This window comes from Primulina eburnea, chromosome 4, assembly GCF_022965805.1.
Source record: "Primulina eburnea isolate SZY01 chromosome 4, ASM2296580v1, whole genome shotgun sequence".
NCBI classification, from domain to species: Eukaryota; Viridiplantae; Streptophyta; class Magnoliopsida; order Lamiales; family Gesneriaceae; genus Primulina; species Primulina eburnea.
The window spans coordinates 33,774,936-33,798,388 of NC_133104.1; the positions used below are offsets into that span (position 1 = coordinate 33,774,936).

At 34.4% G+C, this 23,453-nt stretch overlaps 2 protein-coding genes and 1 non-coding gene across 6 annotated transcripts; 1 reads left to right on the forward strand and 2 right to left on the reverse strand.

Moving 5' to 3' along the window:
- Positions 1–7,320: 7,320 nt before the first annotated feature.
- Positions 7,321–10,771, forward strand: LOC140830981 (putative E3 ubiquitin-protein ligase XBAT31). Its single transcript, XM_073194605.1, has 8 exons — positions 7,321–7,742; positions 7,853–7,912; positions 8,089–8,160; positions 8,235–8,356; positions 8,452–8,592; positions 8,701–8,808; positions 9,128–9,386; positions 9,890–10,771. The coding sequence occupies exons 1-8, from the start codon at positions 7,563–7,565 to the stop codon at positions 10,283–10,285; spliced, it is 1,338 nt and encodes a 445-aa protein (XP_073050706.1). The 5' UTR covers positions 7,321–7,562; the 3' UTR covers positions 10,286–10,771.
- Positions 10,772–14,313: 3,542 nt separating this feature from the next.
- LOC140830983 (uncharacterized) lies at positions 14,314–20,580 on the reverse strand. 4 transcript variants are annotated; one of them, XM_073194608.1, is made up of 12 exons: positions 20,452–20,567; positions 20,329–20,371; positions 20,149–20,204; positions 19,858–19,924; positions 19,605–19,719; positions 17,701–17,797; positions 16,898–16,981; positions 16,236–16,276; positions 16,081–16,146; positions 15,920–15,979; positions 15,136–15,187; positions 14,314–15,043 (listed from the first exon to the last, which is right to left on the reverse strand). In XM_073194608.1, exons 1-12 carry the CDS (start codon positions 20,477–20,479, stop codon positions 14,955–14,957), a joined length of 798 nt encoding a protein of 265 aa, XP_073050709.1. In that variant the 5' UTR covers positions 20,480–20,567; the 3' UTR covers positions 14,314–14,954. The 4 variants fall into 4 exon arrangements, with proteins under 4 accessions (XP_073050709.1, XP_073050708.1, XP_073050710.1 ...); XM_073194609.1 differs by having other exon boundaries at positions 14,319–15,043; positions 20,070–20,204; positions 20,452–20,554; XM_073194606.1 differs by having other exon boundaries at positions 14,321–15,043; positions 20,070–20,204; positions 20,329–20,579.
- Positions 20,581–22,193: 1,613 nt separating this feature from the next.
- On the reverse strand, positions 22,194–22,299 carry LOC140831287 (small nucleolar RNA R71). The gene has a single exon (XR_012117858.1). It is a non-coding gene; the product is annotated as a small nucleolar RNA R71 (small nucleolar RNA).
- Positions 22,300–23,453: the final 1,154 nt, after the last annotated feature.

The window sequence follows — 23,453 nt, forward strand, 5'->3', positions numbered from 1 at the left end:
CAATTTAGAAAACCGAATCACCACAGTCCGAATAGAAACCTCAGGCTTATCCCAAAAATTCAAATATTCTTCCTCGCAAGAAAAATTGAGAGTAATATACCAACGAGGAAAAAATCTAACAGTATGGGATCCCAACAAACCAGTGCAAGAACGAGGAGATAAAATATCCGAATTCGGGATCAAATGATAAGCTATATTCAATATGACTTGTTTCATCCAACCTCTCAAGATAAATAAATAAATAAGTTCATTACTATCATTATTTTTTAAATATGAATCATTTATGATGTTAATTGAAATTTTTATGCATTGTTATTGTAGATACTTGTATATGAACGGATTATTCCAGGGATTCGATAAGTTTTTGCAGTGTAGAAAGAGGGAGATAACATTTTTTACCCCACATGTGTCGATGGAAGTCAAATAAATAGACTAAAAACAAAGCCCCTTCGCTTAGTGAAGTTACTGATGCAACTAAAAAATTAACCAATGCATGGATTAGTATATATTATATTAGTTTATCTATATATTTTAATATCCTATATCATATTAATTTACCAATATATATGTTAATACCTTATACTTGATCAATTTTAAAACCAATTAGTAGGATATTATTAATTTGTTGAGACCGACGACGGAAGAGTTCTGGGTTGTTTTATGTTGGAATGCTTACTTCAGGCCATCTCCAATCCATTTTCTCTATTTTTCATCCTCTATCTTCCACAATAGAGATCCATGATCTCTATTTTCAAAAACCTTCTCCAACCCATCTAAATATTATCAAATACTCTATTTATTTCATTTTTAACCCATATCCTCTAAATATTACCAAATACTTTCTTTTTTTAATTTATTTCATTTTTGAATACACATACACACACATATAATTAATTAATTTCATAATATAATATTTAACTGAACTTAATTAATTCGCTAAACATGACACAACTACATGTGTATTCGACTCTATTTCTTTAATTTATGTCTAAAAATATCACATTTTTATCAATTTAAATTAAGTCAATAAGAAGTGTTTGTAATAACTTGTGTTATGTATTTCTTTGTGATTAAATTGTTCATTAGTTCTATTTGATAACTATAATAAATTGTAAATTATAATTAATTTATTAAAAAATTAAAACAAATTTTAATTAACAAGATCGACCCACTTTGGTGTTTTATCTTGGTCGACCAAAGCAAGATAGCAGCCAAAGCATGCTTTGGTCGACCAAAGCATACACCAAGCATACCATGCTTGGTCGACCAAAGCACCATCAAATTTGCTTTGGTCGACCCAAGTGTGGGTACGTGAGTCGACCAAACTTGTGTGTGGGTGGATCTTTTTTTTTTTCAAGTAACCAGTCGATCAACAAAAGGACTATATTATAATTTTTAAATTATCTATTTTGTAATTATTGTCCTTTTCAATCCTCTATATGAACAGTGATACCCTATAAATAGAGGATCACTGTTGCATACTCTAAAATGGAGGAAACAAATAGAGTACGGTTGGAAAGGATTTCATTAATCCTCTATTATGGAGGATGGTTGGAGATGTCCTTAGTCATTCGTCTAAAGATGTAGCCACCAAAAAAATCGTTGAGTGCATGATAGAAAGAAAAAAAAGGTATATTGCATTCACATGTGATAGAACCATCTACATAGTCAGATGCCGAGCAGTCATCTCCTCGTTCAGATGAAGCACCAACATCTCCATCTCCATCTCCATCTCATACGCATGCAAATGTAAATGTTGATGCATCCACTTCAGTTCAGTCCCATGACAATAGAGAATACCTTGATCAAATGTTATCACAAATGGAAGCTAATTTAGGGAGGATGTTGTAAAAAATCGATGTTAATATTGAAATGAGATTGAGGATATATTTCAGAACAAGACAATACGTTTGCGTGGAAAAGGAAAGAGGAACAAGAATCCGAGCACTGACCGCTCCACTGCAACAGACTTCTTCACAATACATGGGTATTGTTACACTCAATGATGATAGAGTTTACCTACTTTAGAAAATAATACTCCACTTTATCTATTTGGAACGTTGTTGGCAGGGACGTAGTCAGAAAATATTTCGAGCATGGGCTGAATGAATCGATAAACAACGTTAATAATATAAATCAAATATTTAAAAATTAACTATTAATATTACAGAGTGATACAAACTACATATAAACTACTGAATATGTGCCCTGCGGTTTTCATTGAGTAGTACTCATCAATTATTGAATCAATGTCTAGCGGTAACAAAAATGCATTAAAGTGAAAGATAACGAGACAAGTTATGATTAATCTAAGAGGGCATAGCACTTAGACCAATCTTGACACAGACAATTACTGCTGATTTATTATAAAATTTATTTTTACCATAAATAATTAAAATCATATTCAAATTATTTTTTTAAAAAAAATTAATAATTTGCCAAAATTTGATTTTTAACAAAAAATTAAACAAATTTTCATAAAACATCAATTTTATTCAAAATTTTGTAAAAATTCAAGCTCAGGACATAGCACAGTGCCCGAGATGTTCTCGAGCACCTGCCTGTGCTGCTAGCCCGTTGCCCGATCAAACCGGGCGCTGGCGAGTATGCAAAGGTGTGTGCCGGCGCCGTGCTGCACCCTGAGCACTGCGCGCGAAACCATGTGCGACCTTGCACATAGGGTGACTGCCAGTTCTGAACAATTCGATTTTTTTTTTGTTTTCTGATTAAAATAAAATTTTAATGGTTTTTGAAATTTTTTAAAAAAATTTCAAATGCGATTAGAAATGAAATACTCTATATGCGATATGGAGAACCTGAATCTGATATCAATAATGAGAATTTGTTTTCTCGTATCCAAAATGCAGCCGTACGAATACATGAGAAGAGGGAAAACGATGGTATTTTTGAAAATTGCATTTTAGCCCTTGCTTTCTCGAAATTCTTTCATTTTGGGCGCTCAAGTCTCGAAATTTGCATTCTTGCCGTAAATAAATTTCGAATTTAATCAATTCAGGCCCTATCCTCTTTAAATTTAATGTTTTGGTCCCTAAATTTCAGAAATTATGGAAACAACCCTTATTTTCTTGAATTCGCAAATCAACCCATGAAATTCTTAAACTTTGCAATTTAGTCCCTGAATTTTTTGAAAATTCCAGATTTCAACTTGGAACTTTTGGTCATCTCAATTTCAGTCCTTGTATTCCTTAAAATTACAGATTAAACCCTGAATTCTTAACCTTGTGCATTTAAAATCTTAAGCTCTCAATTTTTTTTTTCAATTTAGCCCCCATAGTTTTCGATTTATGCAATCAATCCTCTTAATTTTGTTTTATTCATTTTTAAGCTCCATAAATATTAAATTGATTCAATTAATTCCTTAAATCTAACTAAAGTAGAGCATGCTACCTATTTTCTTCTAAGTTCCTTATTACCTCAAACAAATCATAATAATCATATCAACATTTCATGCAATCAAAGCAAAGTAAAGATGTTAAGCAACTAGGTTACCAGTGATCAAATCGTGTCTGCCTCTTCAGTATGCATGACATAGCTGTGCCAACAGTTGATCCTTTATTCTTTGGACAATCAATGGCTTTGTGCCCTTCCTCTTTCAAATGAAGCGCTTGAATGATCCCACATGCACTTGCCATAGTGAGGATGGTTGCATTACTTACACAGTGGCCTTTCTTCGGACCTTGGGGTGGCTCCAAACTGTGGTGGCTTCTGCTGCCCTGGTTTCTTCATCCGACCTTGGAGATTTTGTTGCCCCTGAGCTCTGGGAGATCCCGTAAACAACCTCTTGTTTGGCTGAGAGTTCTACTGGTTCTGCTGCTTCTTGCGCTGCATTTCAAAGTCAATATCTTTCAAGGCCGGTTCAGCTTGAAAAGCACAAGCAGTGGCAGCCGCATAATTTGTCGGACTCATCAACATGACATCACGACGAATAGTGAGTCGGAGGCCATCCACCATAAAATTGTTTACGGGACCTCCCATAACTAAATCGAACTAAATTGAATATATAAATTGTGTTCCACTTGGTTACGAATAGTGAGCTACTAGCCTAACTGGTACCAGGATTGCTGCCAAGACTTATATAAGTCCAGGAGGTCTTGAGTTCTAATCTCGGGAAGGTAAAAGCTCTAGTACTTGGGCTGGAGAAGTTCTATGAGTAATGACGCATGAGAAAGCCCGTGAGGAAAAAGGCCCCAGTGAGAACCCAAGATGGGACAAGGCTCCCGAGGGAGCCCAATGATAGCATGTCGTTACAAAAAAATATGTTCCTATGGAATGAACATCATATGTTTATTCATTCATCTAGCACATCAATTAGTTTTAAAATTATTCTTTCCCCTCTTTCTTTCTCTTTCCCAATCTTGTTCCAAAAATCCTAGCCAAAATCTCGATGCCACACTTTCAAACCTAATCAAACCCCTAATCCCCGATTTCCTAGATCTCATAAACCCACAATTCGCGTCAACCACTACCCATCACCACCATCATCACAGCTTCTTGGATTGCTTCCATACTGCGACAAGGAGTTTACACAATTTTCTAAATGTTGCCGACGTGCCAGGTGCTAAAAGTATCCATTTATGTAAAAAAAAATGTAAATAACTTATATGAATTCAAGCTAAATAGATACTAAATTCGATCGTTGTTATAATCTCCTAAACAAATACAACACCAAAACTAAAAAGAACAGAAAATGAAACTTAAAAGAAATAAAACCCACACGTGATTATGTATACAAAAATTAGTAGGAAACTATAAAACATAAAAATATAATAAACTTGTGTTGAAATCTGCTAAAATATGAAATAAATATTCTTGAATTAAGATTATGAAATTATGCAGAGAGCTTGCAAGAGTTGTGCGAAATGTTGTGTCATTTCTTCCTCTGCCGATGTATTATCTTTTTCTTCGGATTATTAGGCAGTTTCCCAACTCCCATCACTATTCCATGATCTCCCACGATATCTTCCTATCAGTATGCCATTTGATTTATTCAAACCAATTTGGATTGATGGGTTTTTTAATCTTCTAGCTACCTCATTCTTCTTGGGCTCGGGCTCAATTTTATGTTTTGGTGCAAAAAAATATCCCGCAAGCATAGGCACCTGGGACCAAAATGTCTGTAAATAAATGCATTCCTTCTTCTTTCATAATTTTGACAACATGTGGCCTAGAGGTGAATTGGATCGCAATAATTTAAAAAAAAAAAAAAAAAAAAACCCCAAGAATCCTACTCTGTTAACCGATACAAATATCAAATTGGACAGAAGTTCTAAACCTTCACAAAAATCCTTCATGCTCGGTAATGCCGGTTCACCATCCATCGAACCAACCATTTTGACGCTCGCTGTTGCTGCTGCTGCAGGTTCGCGTAGTCCTCACAACCGCCGCCGTCTTACTTCTGTCGCACCTCCTCAATACCTTCTTGCTCAAACTTACTCCTTAATAGTGTTTGTCAATTTACCAAAGTGAAATGCACCAACATTTTCTGATAAGAATGGTGACAACATTAGTCAGAGAAACAACACATGCAAAATTATATCGTTACCCGTGATCATAGCACCATACTCAGCCGCAGCCGCTGCTGTACCTCATGTTTCTCCAACAAGCACCGCTGTACCAGCTGCCACAAGAAACATCACCTTTGCGACATCACTTCAATTCCGACAAATCTCCAAGTTTATTCCTCTTTACTGTAAGTCAGTAATCCACTCGGGCCTCGAGCCAATGCAATCCAAGAAACCACATGTACTTGGGTTTCAACTTCAATGGACCAAGAAAGATACGGATTCATCCTAATCACATCAAAACGAACCACCATCTCATTTACTCTTTTTCAGCAACTCCTCAATTAGCTCATCTTCAACCACAGTTCAGATACAAGGTAATTTTCTCATATATATGTGCTGAAATTTGGTTTACTTGCATCTATATTTACATATTGTGATTTGGGCAAAAGAAAATTCACCATTCTTGATTTTTTCACCCTTATTTGTGTAGATTCTTGTTCTGCTCTGGAATATCTTTTCCATATTGAAATATTATATAATATTATATATTGGATTTGCCATGTATATTTGAACTGTAAATTGGGTAATTCAATGACATTTAATTTAAGGGAAAAAAGAAAATCAAAGATTCAACAAGGTCAACTCTCTTGCGCATGTTTTAAGACATCATACGATCTCAGTATTATGATCGTAGGAAAAATTTAATTATAAAATGGAATTCATGCTTAAGGTATGATCTTTTGAATCAATACACTTTAATAAGTTATCACATTTATCCTGTCTTTTTATTTACACCTAAAAAAGTAGTTGTACTTTCACACCTAAAAATTTATTGCATGTATAGCATTTTCAAGTCCAAAGAAGTTGTAATTTAGGTTTTTCATTGAAATTTAATGTCTAAATTGGGTGATCAAATAATGTGTTAAATCCTACTTGCAAATATATATTCCTACGTCGTTTTTTTTGTTTAGTGTCATATTATAAAATTATACGTATAAAGAACAACTTGAATTTTTTTAAATCTAATGTTATTCTCGATTTAAGTGTAATGTACTAATATAAATTCTAAACCAAAATCCTATATCTACACTAATAATTTACACAAATTGTTTGTGAAATCGTCTTACGAGTCAATTTTGTGATATGAATATCTAATCCGACCATCTCATGAAAAAATATCATTTCTTGTGGCAAAAATATTACTTTTCTTGATAATTAAGGATCGGGTCATCCAGTCTCACAGAAAAAAATCGGTGATATCATCTTACAATAAACCTGCTCAATAATTTATCATAAGTTATGACTTTCTTTGGATTTGAAATTCGATTTAACTAGCCACTCGAAGAGAAAAGGGTTGTGCAATTTCCCAAACTTGGTGTGAATACATAACAAAGTCGCTTGCCATAAAATCGTTGACTTGTCCATTTGAGCCATTTGGTGTTTGACTAAAATCAATAATTTAAAATAATAAATATATATATATATTTATTATTTTAAATTATTGATTTAGTATATATATATATATCTATATATATATATATATATGTGTGTGTGTGTGTGTGTGTGTGCAATAATTGATATTGACACGATGTAGTAATGTATTTCTATAGCAAAACTTATATTTTTGAATGCTTTATTTATTTATTATATCAATCTATTGTTTCACCATGTATTCACATTTGAGGGATGGGAAAACCAGCAGTCGGTGAGATATTACCTGGAAATAAGAATTTTGCTCTGGCGTTATCAACTTCTATTAAATATCAATGTTTAGCACTTATTTCGGGAATCTAACTGCTGCCCGTTGCCATGAGCTCCTTCTGATACGGTCTGCTGCCCATGGCATATTTCTTTCCATCCCCACTTCTCGGGCAGCCCGAACTCCAAACCACCAAATATATACAAACAAACAACTACTGAATACTTGCATCCTTCCCTCCATCCCTCCTGCAACCACCACTCTCGACGGTGGTGCACGGCTCAGAGCGGCGCTGTTCTATTATCGTATGGTTTCGGGATTTCTTGAAACATAGGGTAATGGGCCAGGGGTTGAGTTGCCGAACTAACGAAGAGCGGGAGCTGTTTAGTGCAGTTCAGTTAGGGGATTTGGAGACTGTTGAGGAAGTTTCGAAAAGGGATTCGAGTCTTATTCATCGATGCACAGTGTATGATCGCAACTCAACCTTGCATATTGCTGCAGCCAATGACCAGATCGAGGTGTGATTCTTGGAAATATATGTTTGGTTTCTTTAGATTTGTGAATGTTTTCTGGGTCTTGTCTGGATCTTTTGTTTGAGTATGGGCTCTTGTTTTTGAGTTGATTTCAGATTCTTTCTTGGATTCTGGATCGAGCTGTAAAGCCGGATTTATTGAATCGGCATAAGCAGGTATTAGTTTTTGTGTATGCGTAGTACATGAATGTTTTGAAACGTTTGGATTTTTAGTTCTTTTATTTGCTAACTTTGTCTTAGATTGCTTTTTCGATAGGTTTTTTTTAATATAATGGGATTAGTTCTATATTGACGACTTACTGTTGGATCTTTGGTGATTTTTATTTGTGTAGACTCCGTTAATGTTGGCTGCAATGCATGGCAAGATCTCCAGTGTTAAAAAGCTAATTGAAGCTGGTGCCAATGTATGTATGTCTACTAAACATCTTCTATGCATTTACAAGTTTTCGGCATCATTAACTTGGGATTTCGGAGACAGATTTTAATGTTTGATTCAGTCAATGGGAGAACTTGCTTGCACTATGCTGCTTACTATGGTCACTCTGATTGCCTTCAAGCCATTCTTTCGGCCTCCCGCGAGGCGCAAGTTGCTGCTTCTTGGTGAGCTTTTTTCTATATCGACTTGTGATATCCAAAAGAGGCCTTTTATTTCTTATCTTGCATCATCTGGTCATATAATTCCCATATTTTGATAGGGGATTTACTCGTTTTGTAAACATTAGAGACCGTAAAGGAGCAACTCCATTGCACTTGGCAGCCCGAAGAAGAAGACCTGAATGTGTCCATTCATTGTTGGAAAATGGGGCCCTTGTTTGTGCTTCAACTGGTGGATATGGGTATATTGTTGGCACAAATTCTTATTTTTGTTGTTAATTTTTCGAGAAAACTTAATCTTGCCGTTGATTATGAAACTTGTTTTCTGATTGGCTGCCACTATTTAACAGCTTTCCAGGCAGTACTCCTCTTCATTTGGCTGCAAGAAGCGGTTCTCTTGATTGCATCACAGAATTGCTGGCCTGGGGTGCTGATCGACGTCAACAAGATGAATCAGGGTATTTATTTTTTTTTTCTCTAAGTTTTTTGTTGGATTTGAAACCAGTCTGCTGTAATTTTCATATTTATAGTTGAATCTTGCTCAGATATTTTATGTTTGCGTGGCATCACTTTTTGCGTTCTGGATGTTAGAAATTTCATTGTATGAGAGTCTTATCCGATTTAGTATCCATTCATTCCATAGATTTATTTTCCTAATCAGCAATCATTGTTCATCTCTGTTTACGATTGTGAAGTGATCTATTATCGTTAATCCTCAATTTTCAAAGACTTTTTTTAGTAGAATTTTCATGCTTTAGTGATTATTACATGGTTTAGGAGAATACCATATATGGTGGCTTTAAGGCATCACCAAGGTGCATGTGCTGCTTTGCTGAATCCTTCATCCGCGGAGCCTATTGTCTGGCCATCACCGTTGAAGTTCATAAGTGAACTTAATCAAGATGCAAAAGCTCTGCTCGAACGTGCCTTAATGGAGGCAAACAAGGAGAGGGAGAAAACCATCTTAAAGGGAAGTTCACACTCACTTTCATCTCCATCAGAATCAGACTCTGTGATTGATGACCATTTATCTGAGGTACTTATTATCATCCTTCAGATTGATTTTTTATGCCTTTTCACATCACATGAATATGTTCACTGGAAACTTTTTTTCGTTTCTTTGTTTGATTAGTTTATGTGTCGTTCAACCAAGATCATTTCTTTCTAATTTGTTTTTTTACTGCATTTGCTGATACATTAGTCCAGAAGCTCGTTATGTGTAAAAAGTTTGTTGATTACTTGTGCACTTGGGCTAATATATTAGTCATTAGAAAATAGAAGGATAAATGGATGACTTTGTCTGCCACATTGGATGCAGTTCGAGAACTTTCCTTTAGTTTTAAATTATCGTACGCTTCAATTTCCAAGCCAATGTTTTATCTTAGCTCCATATCTGAGGAGCAGTATTTTTCTCCACCGTCTTTTGACTTCCTATGTTGGACTATGATCAAACTGTCTAGCGATTGTTGTACTGTTTTAAGGTATTTGAATTACATAGTTCACATTCATGGTAGGATTCAATCCGACTATTTTATGCAGGCAAATGATACGGATCTTTGCTTCATATGTTTTGATCAAGCATGCACGATAGAGGTTCGAGAATGTGGTCATCGCATGTGTGCTCAATGCACTCTAGCCTTGTGCTGCCACAACAAGCCCAATCCAACAGCCTCATCACCTTCTGTACCTGTTTGTCCATTCTGCCGGAGTAACATAGTAAAATTGGTCGTTGCTAAGGTCAAACCCGATAATGACGTGGACCGTGATGTTAACTCCTCTAAGCCAAGAAAGTCTTGGAGGTCCCGGAATTTAAGCGAGGGTAGTAGTAGCTTCAAGGGTCTATCAGCAGTAGGCTCATTCGGGAGAATGGGCCGTGGCTCAGGCAGGATCGCTGCTGAGAATGAATGGCTTGACAAAACCACCATTGAACCTTGACACGAATACCCGATTCGAAAATCCCATGTAGAACCATGCTGCCATTTGTGTATGATATGCATATCGGATGATTCGTGCCAGCGAGTGAATATATCAGCTATCGATTGAAGTCGGATCCTGCAGGGCTCATTAGTGTCTTGAAATAGGAAGGATTCTTTTCAATCTTGGATTCCATTCATTACAACTTATGAAGCATAGCATCCTTCAGAAACAAGGAAGCAAATTGTTATTGGAAGTGTTTGTTGTGTTTTGTCCAAATTGTTGTTTTCTTGTAAGAAAATTGTAAAAAAATTATATTCTGCTAGAAGAAAGGACTGATTCCTACACTTGTGTTTGTCATGTGGGGATTTGTCCTGGATTGGTTGAATTATTTGTGTACCACGATAACACATATAATGCATGTTCTTGTCATAAATATTCCGACAGTGAGGTAAGGTCTAAAAAACAATAATTGAATTTTTTCATTATTATATGCTTGCTTTGTTACTTGAGTATTTATTATTTAGTTGGTTTGCATTGATTTCTTGTCTGATACCGTTTATTTGACAAGATTCTTTGTATATAATTTTTTTATTTTCAATTTTATTTGATTTATTATTATTATGAATTTAAATGTTTTTTTTAAAAAAAAAAAAACTATAAGGTCACAAATAGAAAAGTGTTGGATCAAGGTTATATGTCAAACTAACTCACGGGATAGGGGTAGTCAGTCATCTCCCGTATTTAATATTTCTTGAAAATTTTATACATAGATTTCACAAATTATATAAAGTTCACTTCCCGTGATTCACATTTAATTTCCTCAAGTGTTCCTATCTTTGAAGTGAAAATGGTTTTGGTAGCTCTAATATTGGAATGTATCCCACGACTCTCCAACATTAATTAATTCATCGTTAAAAACTTCTGGAAAAGGGAAACCATAGGAATAATCAAAAGGGTATACCAATAAACACGATTTAATAATAAAATAAAATAAAAAACACCCGATTTTTATGTAAAATCGAGCTTTTCTAACATCGACCATAAAAAAAAATTCATTAATCGAGATAAGGACAAGAAAAAATGATTATCCGTACATTGTATAATCTTGTCTACTACTAATATCAATTTAAAATTATTGGAAAATGTGGCCAAAGAAGGTTTCGTTCCCATGATAAATTAGAGTCATTTTCAACCAAAAAAAAGGGATCACTCTTAAAGAAAACAAGTGCAACCAGCCACAGAAAGGGTGATTGCGTGGACAGTTACGTTAATTATTACAATTACACACAATTTTAAAACACAACACGCAAAGTAGTAATAGTAAAAGAGGTGTTAATGTGTTGTCTTTTTGGTTGTTGACAAATCGCTACCATCGTAGAATCATTCTAAATTGCGTAAAATCAAATGGTTTCTTTGATTAGTCTAAGATTTTTGTACGCACGTATGGTTATTATCATGGAATTGTGAAAGCGGCGCTTATAGATATTATTAATTCTGTTTTATGACTTGAAATGTACTTGAATTATGAAATTCTGAATATGAACACTTGTTTGGGTAAATCTATTTGACGGTGAGTTTCGAATCTCCAATTAGTTACTTTCTGAATTACTGTTGTGAATTTCGAATTAATCTGAATGTTGAGTCATTTCAAATCATTCACTCAAATTGTTAGGATCACAGATAAATTTAGAGAGGTGCTTGAATGAATTTATCTCAACAATGTTACAAATATTTCGGTTGGGTTAACAACGCTGAAATGAAATTCTTGTTAGTTGGGTTCTCAGTAAGTCAACAGTCAGAACTGTGCGTAAATAGACTGGTTGAAACTGTTTGAACAAGATGACTTATCGAAAGTAAGTTGGGTTATCAAATGAGAGGTAAAGTAGGTAAAATGAAAGTAAATTGTCACGAGTTTGTTTCACAATGCTCCGAGACTCTAATACTCATAAGTCATCCACCCTCCCTCACGGAAGGATTGCATTAAAGAACTTTGGTAATTACAAGAAATTTGAAATCACTCGTTTCAGTAGGATTTAGTAACACTGCATAACTCAAATTTTTAATGAATTTCAATATAAATCAAAATGAGTAGTAAGACTTCTTACTCTCAATAACATAAATTTCACAAAGAAATTCTAATACAAATTTGTCCTTAAATGATCAGATAATAAATTGGCGTGTGCTTACTTTTATTAATTTGGCTCATAGAAAGCTTTTTGAAAAAGATATAATAGATCATTAATTCAGAGAATCAGAGTGATTTTAAAGCTTGTCAAACTGATATATTTATATTATGTTGAGAATCAGTGATGGTTGGTTGTTGGTTCAAAAAACTTTATCCGATATTTCAGCTAAATTCTAATTCTTAATCGCTGAGTATATTGATATTCTTCAGAGAATTTTAGATTTGTGCTGACTGATCTACTAAATAAACTATCAGTTTGGCTCCATCATTAATCTCTTTCCCTCGAATAATTGCAAAACCTTAAAGTTTATGCACGTTGTTGTTGATCTCAATAATATGATCAAATGTTCATCATTTTTACCAAAAACTTATAGTTGATATTAAAAGTATAACTCAAATTTTTTAACAATACAATAATTGAAGTGTTATGTTTTAATCATAATAAGTTCAATCATATAGTATTTAAAAGTTTTTAAATTTTAGATTAATTGATAATTTCGTAACATCAAGATAAATTACTTTATGGCCTCTTCATTTGGCATAAAATATAGATATATTCTAAAAAAATATTTTCACATTTAAATTCGAATTCGAATTTCGAATTCATGTCGTGTCACCAAAAATTGGAAAAGGATTTGATGATTAAAAAAACCAACGAGACTTCCATTTAAAGCTGTGATCATATAATATATATATATATATATATATATATATATATATATATATATATATATATATATATATATATATATATATATGCTCCAATATACTCCCAAGTGTCTTTGCATAACAACGACCTGCATTGCCAAACCATAAGCGTGGATATAGCAAAAGGGTGGGGATGAGACAAAAGATAGAAGAAGTCTTAGGAAATGATTGGAAAACAAAATAAAAATTAAGTACTATTTTATATTATTTTAAATTAAATTAAATAAATTAATAATATTTTAATAATTAAAATTGTAAAATAGATATTAATAAGTGTTTAATCAGAACTACGTGAAATAAAATAATAAGTTCAGTGGAAACCAACAAATTGGATAAAATGTGTAACAAAAGCTATTATTTAGGCCGAAGTAGTGAAATTAAGGAAAGCTATATTTTATTAATTATTTAAACATAAAAATAAATAAATAATTTTTGATAAGTTTTCAAATAATAAAACTATGTGATATCTAAAAGTAAAAATGAATGATAAAAAAATTGAAATTTGTATGATTCGGTTTCAAATTATATGTAAAAATTGAAGCGAATAGGAAAACCAAATTTAATTAGTTTAATTAATTTTAACATTTATATTATATGTTCTCGAAATTGATATTTAGTGAATTAAGTATTATTTAGTTGATTATTATTTTAAATTCATTTAGACTCTATATTCAAAAGTTTGATAAAAAAAATATTAACTAAGCAGACACTATATTACATTTTAAAATATACTTTAATTACTAATTTAAATAATTATCTAAACTTAATAAATCAAGCCGTTCTAGTAGAAAATCGAATCAAACCGGAGTAAAAATGTTCAAATATCGGATAATATATTTCTAAAACCGAAAAAAATTGTGAAAACCAAATCAACCAATAAACACCACTAGTTTATGAGATTTCTTTAATTATTTATTGGTAAATAAATAAACAAAAACATGACTTCGTTTAAATTTTGAAATACGTGATTTATGTTATATTATTCGAAACTGTAGCTAGTTTAATTTAATTAATACGAGTCATATATTTTAGTTTTTCTTTTATTTATTTTTTTTTTTTTTGAAGTAAGAGATTCAGGGGGAGATAAATTTCGAATTCTAGAAAAATATGAACAATAAAATTTAAGGTGATCGCATGTACATCACTAATCGATGACTCCAATTCGAAAACTGATCAGTTCTGTTTCTAATGAAAGGTGGGATGGCATCTGCACCATAAGATTAGAGTCGAATCAAACATTCTCGTCAGCTTGCGATTCCAAGAAAACAAATCGACCCCTTGACAAGAACATAAAGCATATTGGAATGTCAAATAATTAACAAGTCAAAACAAATAACTTTCCATCCATCGATAGTAGCAACCACCAAGACATAAAAAGATAAAGGAAATCGACTTGTAGCAACCAAGAAAATGAAGTCATAACTGTAAAATTTCAAAAGTTGGGTTGCCCGGTAGACAGCTGCCGACATGTAACATGATGTTAAATAAGAGATGTTTCTGGTTCAGAAGCGGATCCAGAATCATACAGGGAAGGGGCGATTTAGTAGTGTGTGTGTGCGCGGTTGGGGGATTCAAAACCTTTTCAGTTTTGGAGTCGAACCCCTGCTGGATCCACCACTGGCAAAGTGGATGCAATTGCACTAGATTTTCAATCTTGCATCATTTGCCTTTTCTTCGTTCATTGCCGGCCACACATTTAATACCAGACGTTTAAGATCCATGCCCAATGACTTGAAGAATGTTTGAATTCGAATTCTTCCTGAAGAAACCGGTTTTGCCAAAAGACGCCTTAAATTATTCTTTTGCTGCGATAAAATCCTTCAGATTGTTCACAATTCCCTTGTCGTACGGATTCTTGAACTGTATTACAGTTTGAGTTATGCCTGCAAAGCCGGATCAGTCGAGGGAAAATGCTTCAAAGGAATTTTAAGCAACTTTAAAGATAACGCGCTTTATGAGCAGCAGTTCTAGTTACCCGAGCAAGGGATGACCTCAACATGGAACTCTGGATATTTTTCCCAGTTTATCTGCAAAAGTGTAGTTTTGGTTAACAGTAGATGCGCTCATCTAACTCCAAGAAAAGTAAGTTGTAATCCACTATAGAAAGCAGCACATGGAGATGGAGAAACAGATGCAAAAATATAGAATTTGGACAAGAAATGTTGAAAAAATTCAATTATGCTAAAATGACCAAGAAAAATGTAAACCGAAGTATAGATGATGCCCCTCTCATATATTTTGTAATTTTTTTAAAAGTATATTTACATTAGTATCACTCGAATTCAAGACCTATCACCATTGTGCTATTTAGTTGGCCATGAGTAATATCTTACAACTCAAGCTATGCTTTTAATCAATCCGTTTTTTTCCGTTTTTTTCCAGACGGAAGTTTCAACAAATTAAAATAAAAGATTCCGAATCCTTGGCTTAACCGAAGCAATACCCCATTTCATTTTCTTGTGACTACAAATGGTGAACAAATATTATCATTCTAAGTCAAACACATCCTTAAGAAACTGAAACCGAGCACACTGGTCAAAAACTTGTCTTAAATTGGACCTATCGCAAAGTACACAGACAGGCATACCAGCAAACGAAACAAAGTATTCAGACAAACATGGGGAAATATAATTAATCAGGTCTGAAGTAAACTCAATTTAAAAGATACACTTAACATGACTTATCAAGCTACTCGCAGTTTCAGACAAAGACATAAACACGAAATTCTTTGTCCGCTTCAAGGTATAAATACAACTTACCCATTCATCGGTTTTGATGTTAAAACACGCACAGTAGACATGCCACGCAATAAAAACCACCTACAAGTTCAAAAAACATAACAATCATAAAGTGATAAAACATTGTGGAGAGGGAAAACAAAAGTAAGAGGTAGTGTGTGGGGCCGCATGGAAAAAGGTACCTGCCAAACCACTTGAATTAGAGAAAACAACATTGTACCAAGAACCAAATTTCTGGAAGCAGTAGACTGCTCGAACCAAAGAACATTTCATGTCACAACATTGTACAGATGCATTAAAAATAAAGAAGAGTCGTGAGAATGGGAAGTTATCATACCTCTCTTCCAACTTGGGTTGAAGTTAGGGATTTTGTAGTGTCTGGAGAATAGGAGAAACACGAAAAGTGAATATCATATACTATAACTTACAGTTTATTCAAATATATGAATTTGCTTAGCTGGTATTATGCCTAAGCACGTGAATTGTTACATCGGAAGTCAATTTGAGACTAATAAATAAAGTCAATTTGATCCAAGAAATTTTATTGGTCCTGCTCGAGAAAAGGATATTGTGAACGGATCTTAATGGTGAAAGCTTGCAGCATTTTAGAATCGCAATGCCAAAGCTCCAGACAATTTTGTTCAGGGAGCATCAATGAATTTTGGTTATGGAAGAGACTAAATAGAAATCAAGTGTGACATAATTTGCTCTCTTGCAATTTCAAAGAAACCTTTACTTTAAATGAGGTAGCTTGAGCTCCCAAATTCAAGAAGTCGAGCCTGATAATTTCTCGGAACCCACGCTCTAGTAAGAAATATTTAGAGTAATAATAAAAAGAGTTTGACCAAATGATGTTTTAAACTATCAATTTATTGCTTCAATTTCTTTTAAAAGATGGGAACTAATCCAACTCTCAATTTCGCCTCTGGCATCATTACATCTATGGTCTACGGAATGGAAGTACAAGGAAAATCCGAAATCTGGCAGGTCATAACTTACACTGAGAAGCACATGCAAAATAAGATGCCTCAGATGCGACAATTCCAACAAGAAGTACGATGAAGAAAAAATGATTTTTTTTACCTGCACAGTAAAAGAGCATTTTTTATGGATAAAATGGTAAGTATATCTAACTAAACTATTATATTTCATTTGTGATGTACTATTGAAAAGTGGATGAGCTACAATATGTACCATTAATCAAACATACATTATGCATGTGTACAAAAATCAGTTCATAGTTAAAACAATTTAGGCAAGAAAAACTTAATTTTAATAAAATTTAATTTTTGTAGCTTAATTGTATTTTTTGAATACAAATTTACATACCAAAATTATTTTCATCTAACCCCTCTTAACATAAACCAACAAATAGGTTAAATATGAGAAGATATCATATTTCCAAAATTATCTAAATATCCCTTTTCTTTTAGTGGAGTTAGGGCTATTTTCGATAACATATATTTGAAGTGCCATAACTAATATTATGAGGTGCTCCCGGCTGGTAGCAAGCTTTGCAGGCGAGACAGATGAGAGAGGGCATAGGTAGAAGAAGCAATTCCAATTCATTCTTTGTATCTATGCCATTTCAAAAGAAACATCTTCTATACTTCGTAACAGCCCTAGCTATTTCTGCACCTTCTCATAGACATGAACCCAGCTCCCTGCAGCTCACCTCTAAATAAAAAGATGGTGCGGAGCAGCATGAAGAGAAGTGCTCTTTTAAGCAATTAGGTCATTCTAGATTGCATCTTTGGGGCACCATGACATAAATAAACTAAATTTATAGAGAGACATATTACCTATACAATTTCCAAAAGCAGGGCAATGGTGGTCAAAACCCATTATGTAATTGTCGCAGTGCCTGCAATATCTTACCCTCCTGAGCGCGGTAAAACTCTGGGCAGAAAGAGAAAATGAATTTTGAGTGCTACAGGTTAACAAATTAAAATATTTTGCAAGATTTTTGGCAGGACAACAAAATAAGTTGGAATATATTTAGAGTAGCTGTCGCAGCAAAGACACAGGGACACAACAACTGACACAAACAAGTAAGAAGAAGAACCTAGCCTTGCCGAACCAGCAGAGAAGAAACTGTTAGGGACTTAAGTATAGTGAGCCTATGTTGTTATGGGCTTAACTAAGTTGGGCTGAGGAGTTACATGGGGAAGGGAATATATTGTGAGGAGTGAGAAAGTTGTACGGTTCATTCAGCATAATTTCCATTTTGTAACTGATAGCATAGCTAGGGAGCGAAATAGGCTTTACTCTGGGATTTTCATCCATAGTATGTATTGTTTGTTTTACCGTCTTATATTCAATATGGGGATTAATTATCCTAACAGAAACCTAGTGGATACATTCAACAAGGAGACTTCTTAGTCATTCAAGTGATCACGTAGAAGTGAGGGTAAAGACATATCTCTCTAAGTCAGACTTTAGGCGTGCTGTCACAGCACAGGCAATTATCTTTGCCAGACCAGCACACATTAGATAACAAGATCCGCATTATTCACGGGGTTAATCAGTATATGTGACACACATTACCGTTGAATTTTAAAATATGTCTATAGGCAGAAAGACAAAACAGGATAACAGCTTTGCAGACAGTACAAATGCCACATCCAACATGTAAAGCTCAATTCTATCTTTCATCAACATATTCAAGAAAACAAAAACGAATGGAATGATGCCAAGAAACTCCGACCATCTTAACACTACCCTTGAATCGCATATGTATGTGTGTTACCTTGTATTCATTAAGCAATGAGTTTTAATGAATCACATACACATTACATAGAGATTTGAGCTGCTCCAGTTTGAAACGAATTAAGCTCGCACATATTATGGTTACTCTAAACAATGGAAACAACAGAGACTCAACCTTAGGGACAAATTCTGCATGAATATCTACGAGTTTAGTATTTTTGGTAATCGAGCCTTGTAATTTCTAAGAGATTTAGGCTTCGAGGATCAGTGTTATTGAAGGCTAGTAGCGCATTTCTTCCAGCAAATAGAGAAATAGAAAATTTACAATACCTTCGAACCTCTATAAGCTCTGGTATTTTTAACTTTATCTCATTATTTACTCTACTAATTACTATATACAACTCTCAACCTATTATTATACAAAATTTTTGGGCTTCGAGTTCCATGCAGGTTTTGCATTAGTCGTTCTCACTAAAAACGCTGGTTTCTATAGCCCGCATTTCTGATCAGATGGAAAACTTGATAAAAATCTTTTGAAATACATAAGAGGGCAAATGATTTATTACCCACTTCTATCGCCTTTTTAGTCCGACCCCTTCGCCACCAACACCAAAAAAAAATCATATGGAGTGAGTTAAAGAGTATCCTATTAATAAACAAATACATGTAGAAGTTTCCTACACAGAAATGCACAAAAGCTCAACTGATCGATAGTTCGATACAACTTAACATCCAATGAACAAAGGAAAACGCGCATTCAAAATGCATGAAAAATTTAAAGCATCAGTCATATGCTGACTAAGATAGTGATAGCACAGAACAAGTCACTGAAGCTTATTTTGGTTACTGAACGAATAGTGTCAATTTCCATTAAAAAGAATTGGTGAAATATCTTACTTCTTCAGTAAGAGATTCCTGCTGGATGAAAAAATAGAAATTTTTAGCGCCAATAAAAAATATATCAGATTTAAAGCTTATGTTTGTGTGATCAAACAACTAGCAGACTTGTACAACCCCTCCATCCCTCTTCAACTTCGTTGGGATAACTTTTGACAATTGTGTTGAGGCAGCAAGATTGATCTTTTACAAATCCAGGGTCAACTGACATGATACTACAGCAAACAATATGATTCTCAGTCATCATCAATAAATGGGACGAACAAAAAGATCTAAAAAATCAATGTATCGCTGTGTTCCAAGGTAAACCATAAATCCATAGAAAAGCTTTTATGCACATTAAAGCAACTCACCCAAGAAGACCAATCACCACCGTGATGATCTCTATGTTTAATACAATGTCCATCACAGGTGAAATGACTGCAAAAAACACTGAACATAAGCCTCTTTGAAACAAAAGATCCACAACGATTACAAGCATCCCAAGACATTAAAATTTCATAAATTTCTGAAGTTACTAAATCATTTCAATCACACAGGGCACGGCCCTTCAATAGAATTTTACCCTGGCGAACCACATAAATGTAAACAGCCCAGATAAAAAATATGGTAAAGAAAACGAAAGCTGGGGCCGAAGCTCTCACACCCAAAACCTTCTTGCAGCATCTCCCCAATCCCATCACAACCACAATCAAAAGGGCTGCAACATTTACGAAAAAACATAAAAAAGAAAATCACCAAAAGAACTATAATTTTCAAATGTGTATATATATATATATATACACACTCTGCTGCGATGAAAAAAAATTGGAATGAAATAAAACCTGAGAGAGGAAGGAGAGTGAGGAGGGATAAGGTGGGAAGGAACTGAGGAAGTAAGAAGAGAGTTAACTGAGTGACGAAAACAGAGATGATGGATACCAGACCGCTCGTTATCAAAGATTTACGTTTTGGGGTTTGGTCTGATTCCGGCATTTCTTCGATGGAATTTGCGGATGATTCAGCTTCCACACTGTTGTGGGTTCAAGTTAATCTTCGTATATCCCGGAAGGAACATATTGGGAAATTTAGGGAGAAAGCAACTTATTTTTAGGAAAAAATCTAAGTCAATTTACGTAAATATGTCTATAAATATATCATTAAATTTGATTAGATATATACACATACTTAAACCCTTAATATTAAATTCATTTATTCTCATTTCATCGGTCGATTTCAAACTAGGTTTATCTTTCGTTGACTCCTTTCTATTTCCTTTCCGACGACGATTCTCAATGCAATCGTATTTTCCTGCCTGCAATTCTCGACGCAAATCACTTCCAATCTAAGCAAACTTTATCGGACAAAGAGCTGACAAAAATCTGGTAATGCTAACGTTTATTTCGATTTATTGCTTCTGTTTTTGTTCGTCGACGGTCCAAGCGTGGGTCGACCCAAACATGACCCGATGTGTTTTGGTCGACCCACGTGTTTTTGGATCTACAATTTACATAAATATATGAAATTGGACACGCGATGATAGTCATAGTTCATTCGGACGAAAACTAGGGGATTTTATAGATCGATAAGCGATTCACTCTTGATAAATAATTAAAAATATTTAATTACTTCACTGAGTAGAATTAGTTTGGCATAGCTCGAGAGAGTGTGTTCAATTGAATAGGAAATCTTGTCGGAAGCGTAAATCACTATCGAACGAATTAATTAATTAAAAGATGTAGGTGAGCTGAAATTTCCAAAAAATTCATTTCTCATTGAATTTTAATCAACAATTCTAGATATTATATCTCATTATTTAATTCCTGAATATTTTTATTTACATGTTTATTTGAGCATAGTAGTAATAATCAATCAATCAAATTTTCGTTGCTAAAGATTTGATAACTAAAAATAATAATTGTCAAATACAGTCTTCAGTGGAACGATACTCGTACTCACGTACAATATACTATTACTTGACATCGTGCAATTGCGATTAATTTTTGAGCATACAAAATCATATTTTTATTAAGGATTACATAGTACAAGTTTTGCTCGATCAAGTTTTTGGCGCCGTTGCTGGGGACTGTTAATGCAAAATTTCATTTTTAGTTATTTCTTTAGCATTGTTTCATTTTTATTAATTTAACACTCCATATTCTATTACAGATATCTCGTCCAGTGTATGCCAAAGTAACTTGACGTGGAGCTTGAGTAGTTTGACCCTGAAATTGAAAGAAATTTCCACAGGAGAAGACATCAGCAGAGACTGAAGGAACTGATGGAAAGGCACGAGCATGAGGAGGAACACCATGATGATAGACATGTTGAGCTGCCACGCTGCATACCGATGCTAGAGTATGCCCAGCCTTCTTTGGATGGAGCACGCCCCAGCATTGTGAGGTCTATTGTGCGGGCAAACCACTTTGAAATCAAGCCAACTATAATTCAGATGATTCAGAATACAGTCCAGTTTGGAGGATCTGCAGTAGATGACCCAAACATGCACATCGTAGATTTTCTTGAAATTTGCAATACTTTTAAATTTAATGGAGTTTCTGATGATGCTGTTAGATTGCATTTATTTCCTTTCTCTTGCGTGATAAAGCTAAAGCATGGTTAAATTGTTTGCATGTAGGCTCGATCACAACATGGGAGGACATGGCGAAAGCGTTTCTCATCAAATACTTTCCTCCATCTAAGACCATGAAGCTGTGGGCAGTCATCACCACATTTGCTCAATTCGAGCAGGAGTCTTTATATGATGCATGGGAGCGCTTCAAAGATCTATTACGAAGATGCCCTCATCACGAACTGCCATTTGTGTTAGTTGTTCAAACCTTTTACTCTGGTTTGCTTACTCTTAATCGTACTATGATAGATGCTGGGGTTTTTTTTAAAACTAATTCAAATTTCAAATTTTATTTCAAAACTAATTTTAAAAAAAAAGAAGTTGCAAAATTAATGCAATCCGCGCTTGGTAAGCGCGGACGCTGCCAACGTGGAGCAGCGTCCGCGCTTACCAAGCGCGGACGCTCCCACGTGGCGTCCATCAAATCCTTATCCTCCGTGTCCCTGCTCCATTCATCCAATCCTTATCTTACCCGATTCTTTCTTCGTTCCATCCCTCCTATTCTTTCCTCCTCTTATCTTTACTATCTCATTTTCTCATTCTTCGGTTTCTCAATTCCTCACCGATTTTTTTTTTGACAAAGTTGAGAAGATTTAGAGCATAGTTCAGAATGGCAGATAATCGAAATCCAGAAGATCCCAGTGTCCTCTATTTACAAGCGACGCATATGTCATCAAGCGTGTCTTCGTTAACAGTTGATGATATTGTCAAAGTGAAGAGGTCAGACCATTTGATTTGGAAGTTGTATACTGATAATTATTTACACAGGCGTGTACTCGCATATTTAAATCATATGCGTTTTTATGGAGTTTTAGAATGTGGCTCTCAAGTTCTTGATAATCATTTGATTACTGCGCTTGTTGAACGTTGACGATGCGAGACACATACGTTTCATTTTACATGTGGTGAAACAACAGTGACATTACAAGATGTTTCAATAATTTGGGGTCTACCAATTGATGGTGAAGCAGTAACTGGAGTAGATGTGTCACATAAAGTTGAGGAATGACAACACATATGTTTGGATATGTTGGGATTTTTGCCAGCTTCAAATTATTTGAAAGGTGGTCATCTATCTATGACTGCACTACACGATCATTGTATATCTAACTTTGTTAATGATGAAACTTCAGAAGTAGATGTTGTGAAATTTACTCGTTGTGTTGCGTTAATGATTATTGGAGGGATAATGTTCCCTGACTACCAAGGAGGGTCAACTAGACTTATATTTTTGCAACTGCTACGAGATGTTGATAACGTGAAGTCTTATAGTTGGGGTAGTGCAGTTTTAGCATTTCTATACCGTGAGTTGTGTAACGCATCACGTATAGAGAAGAC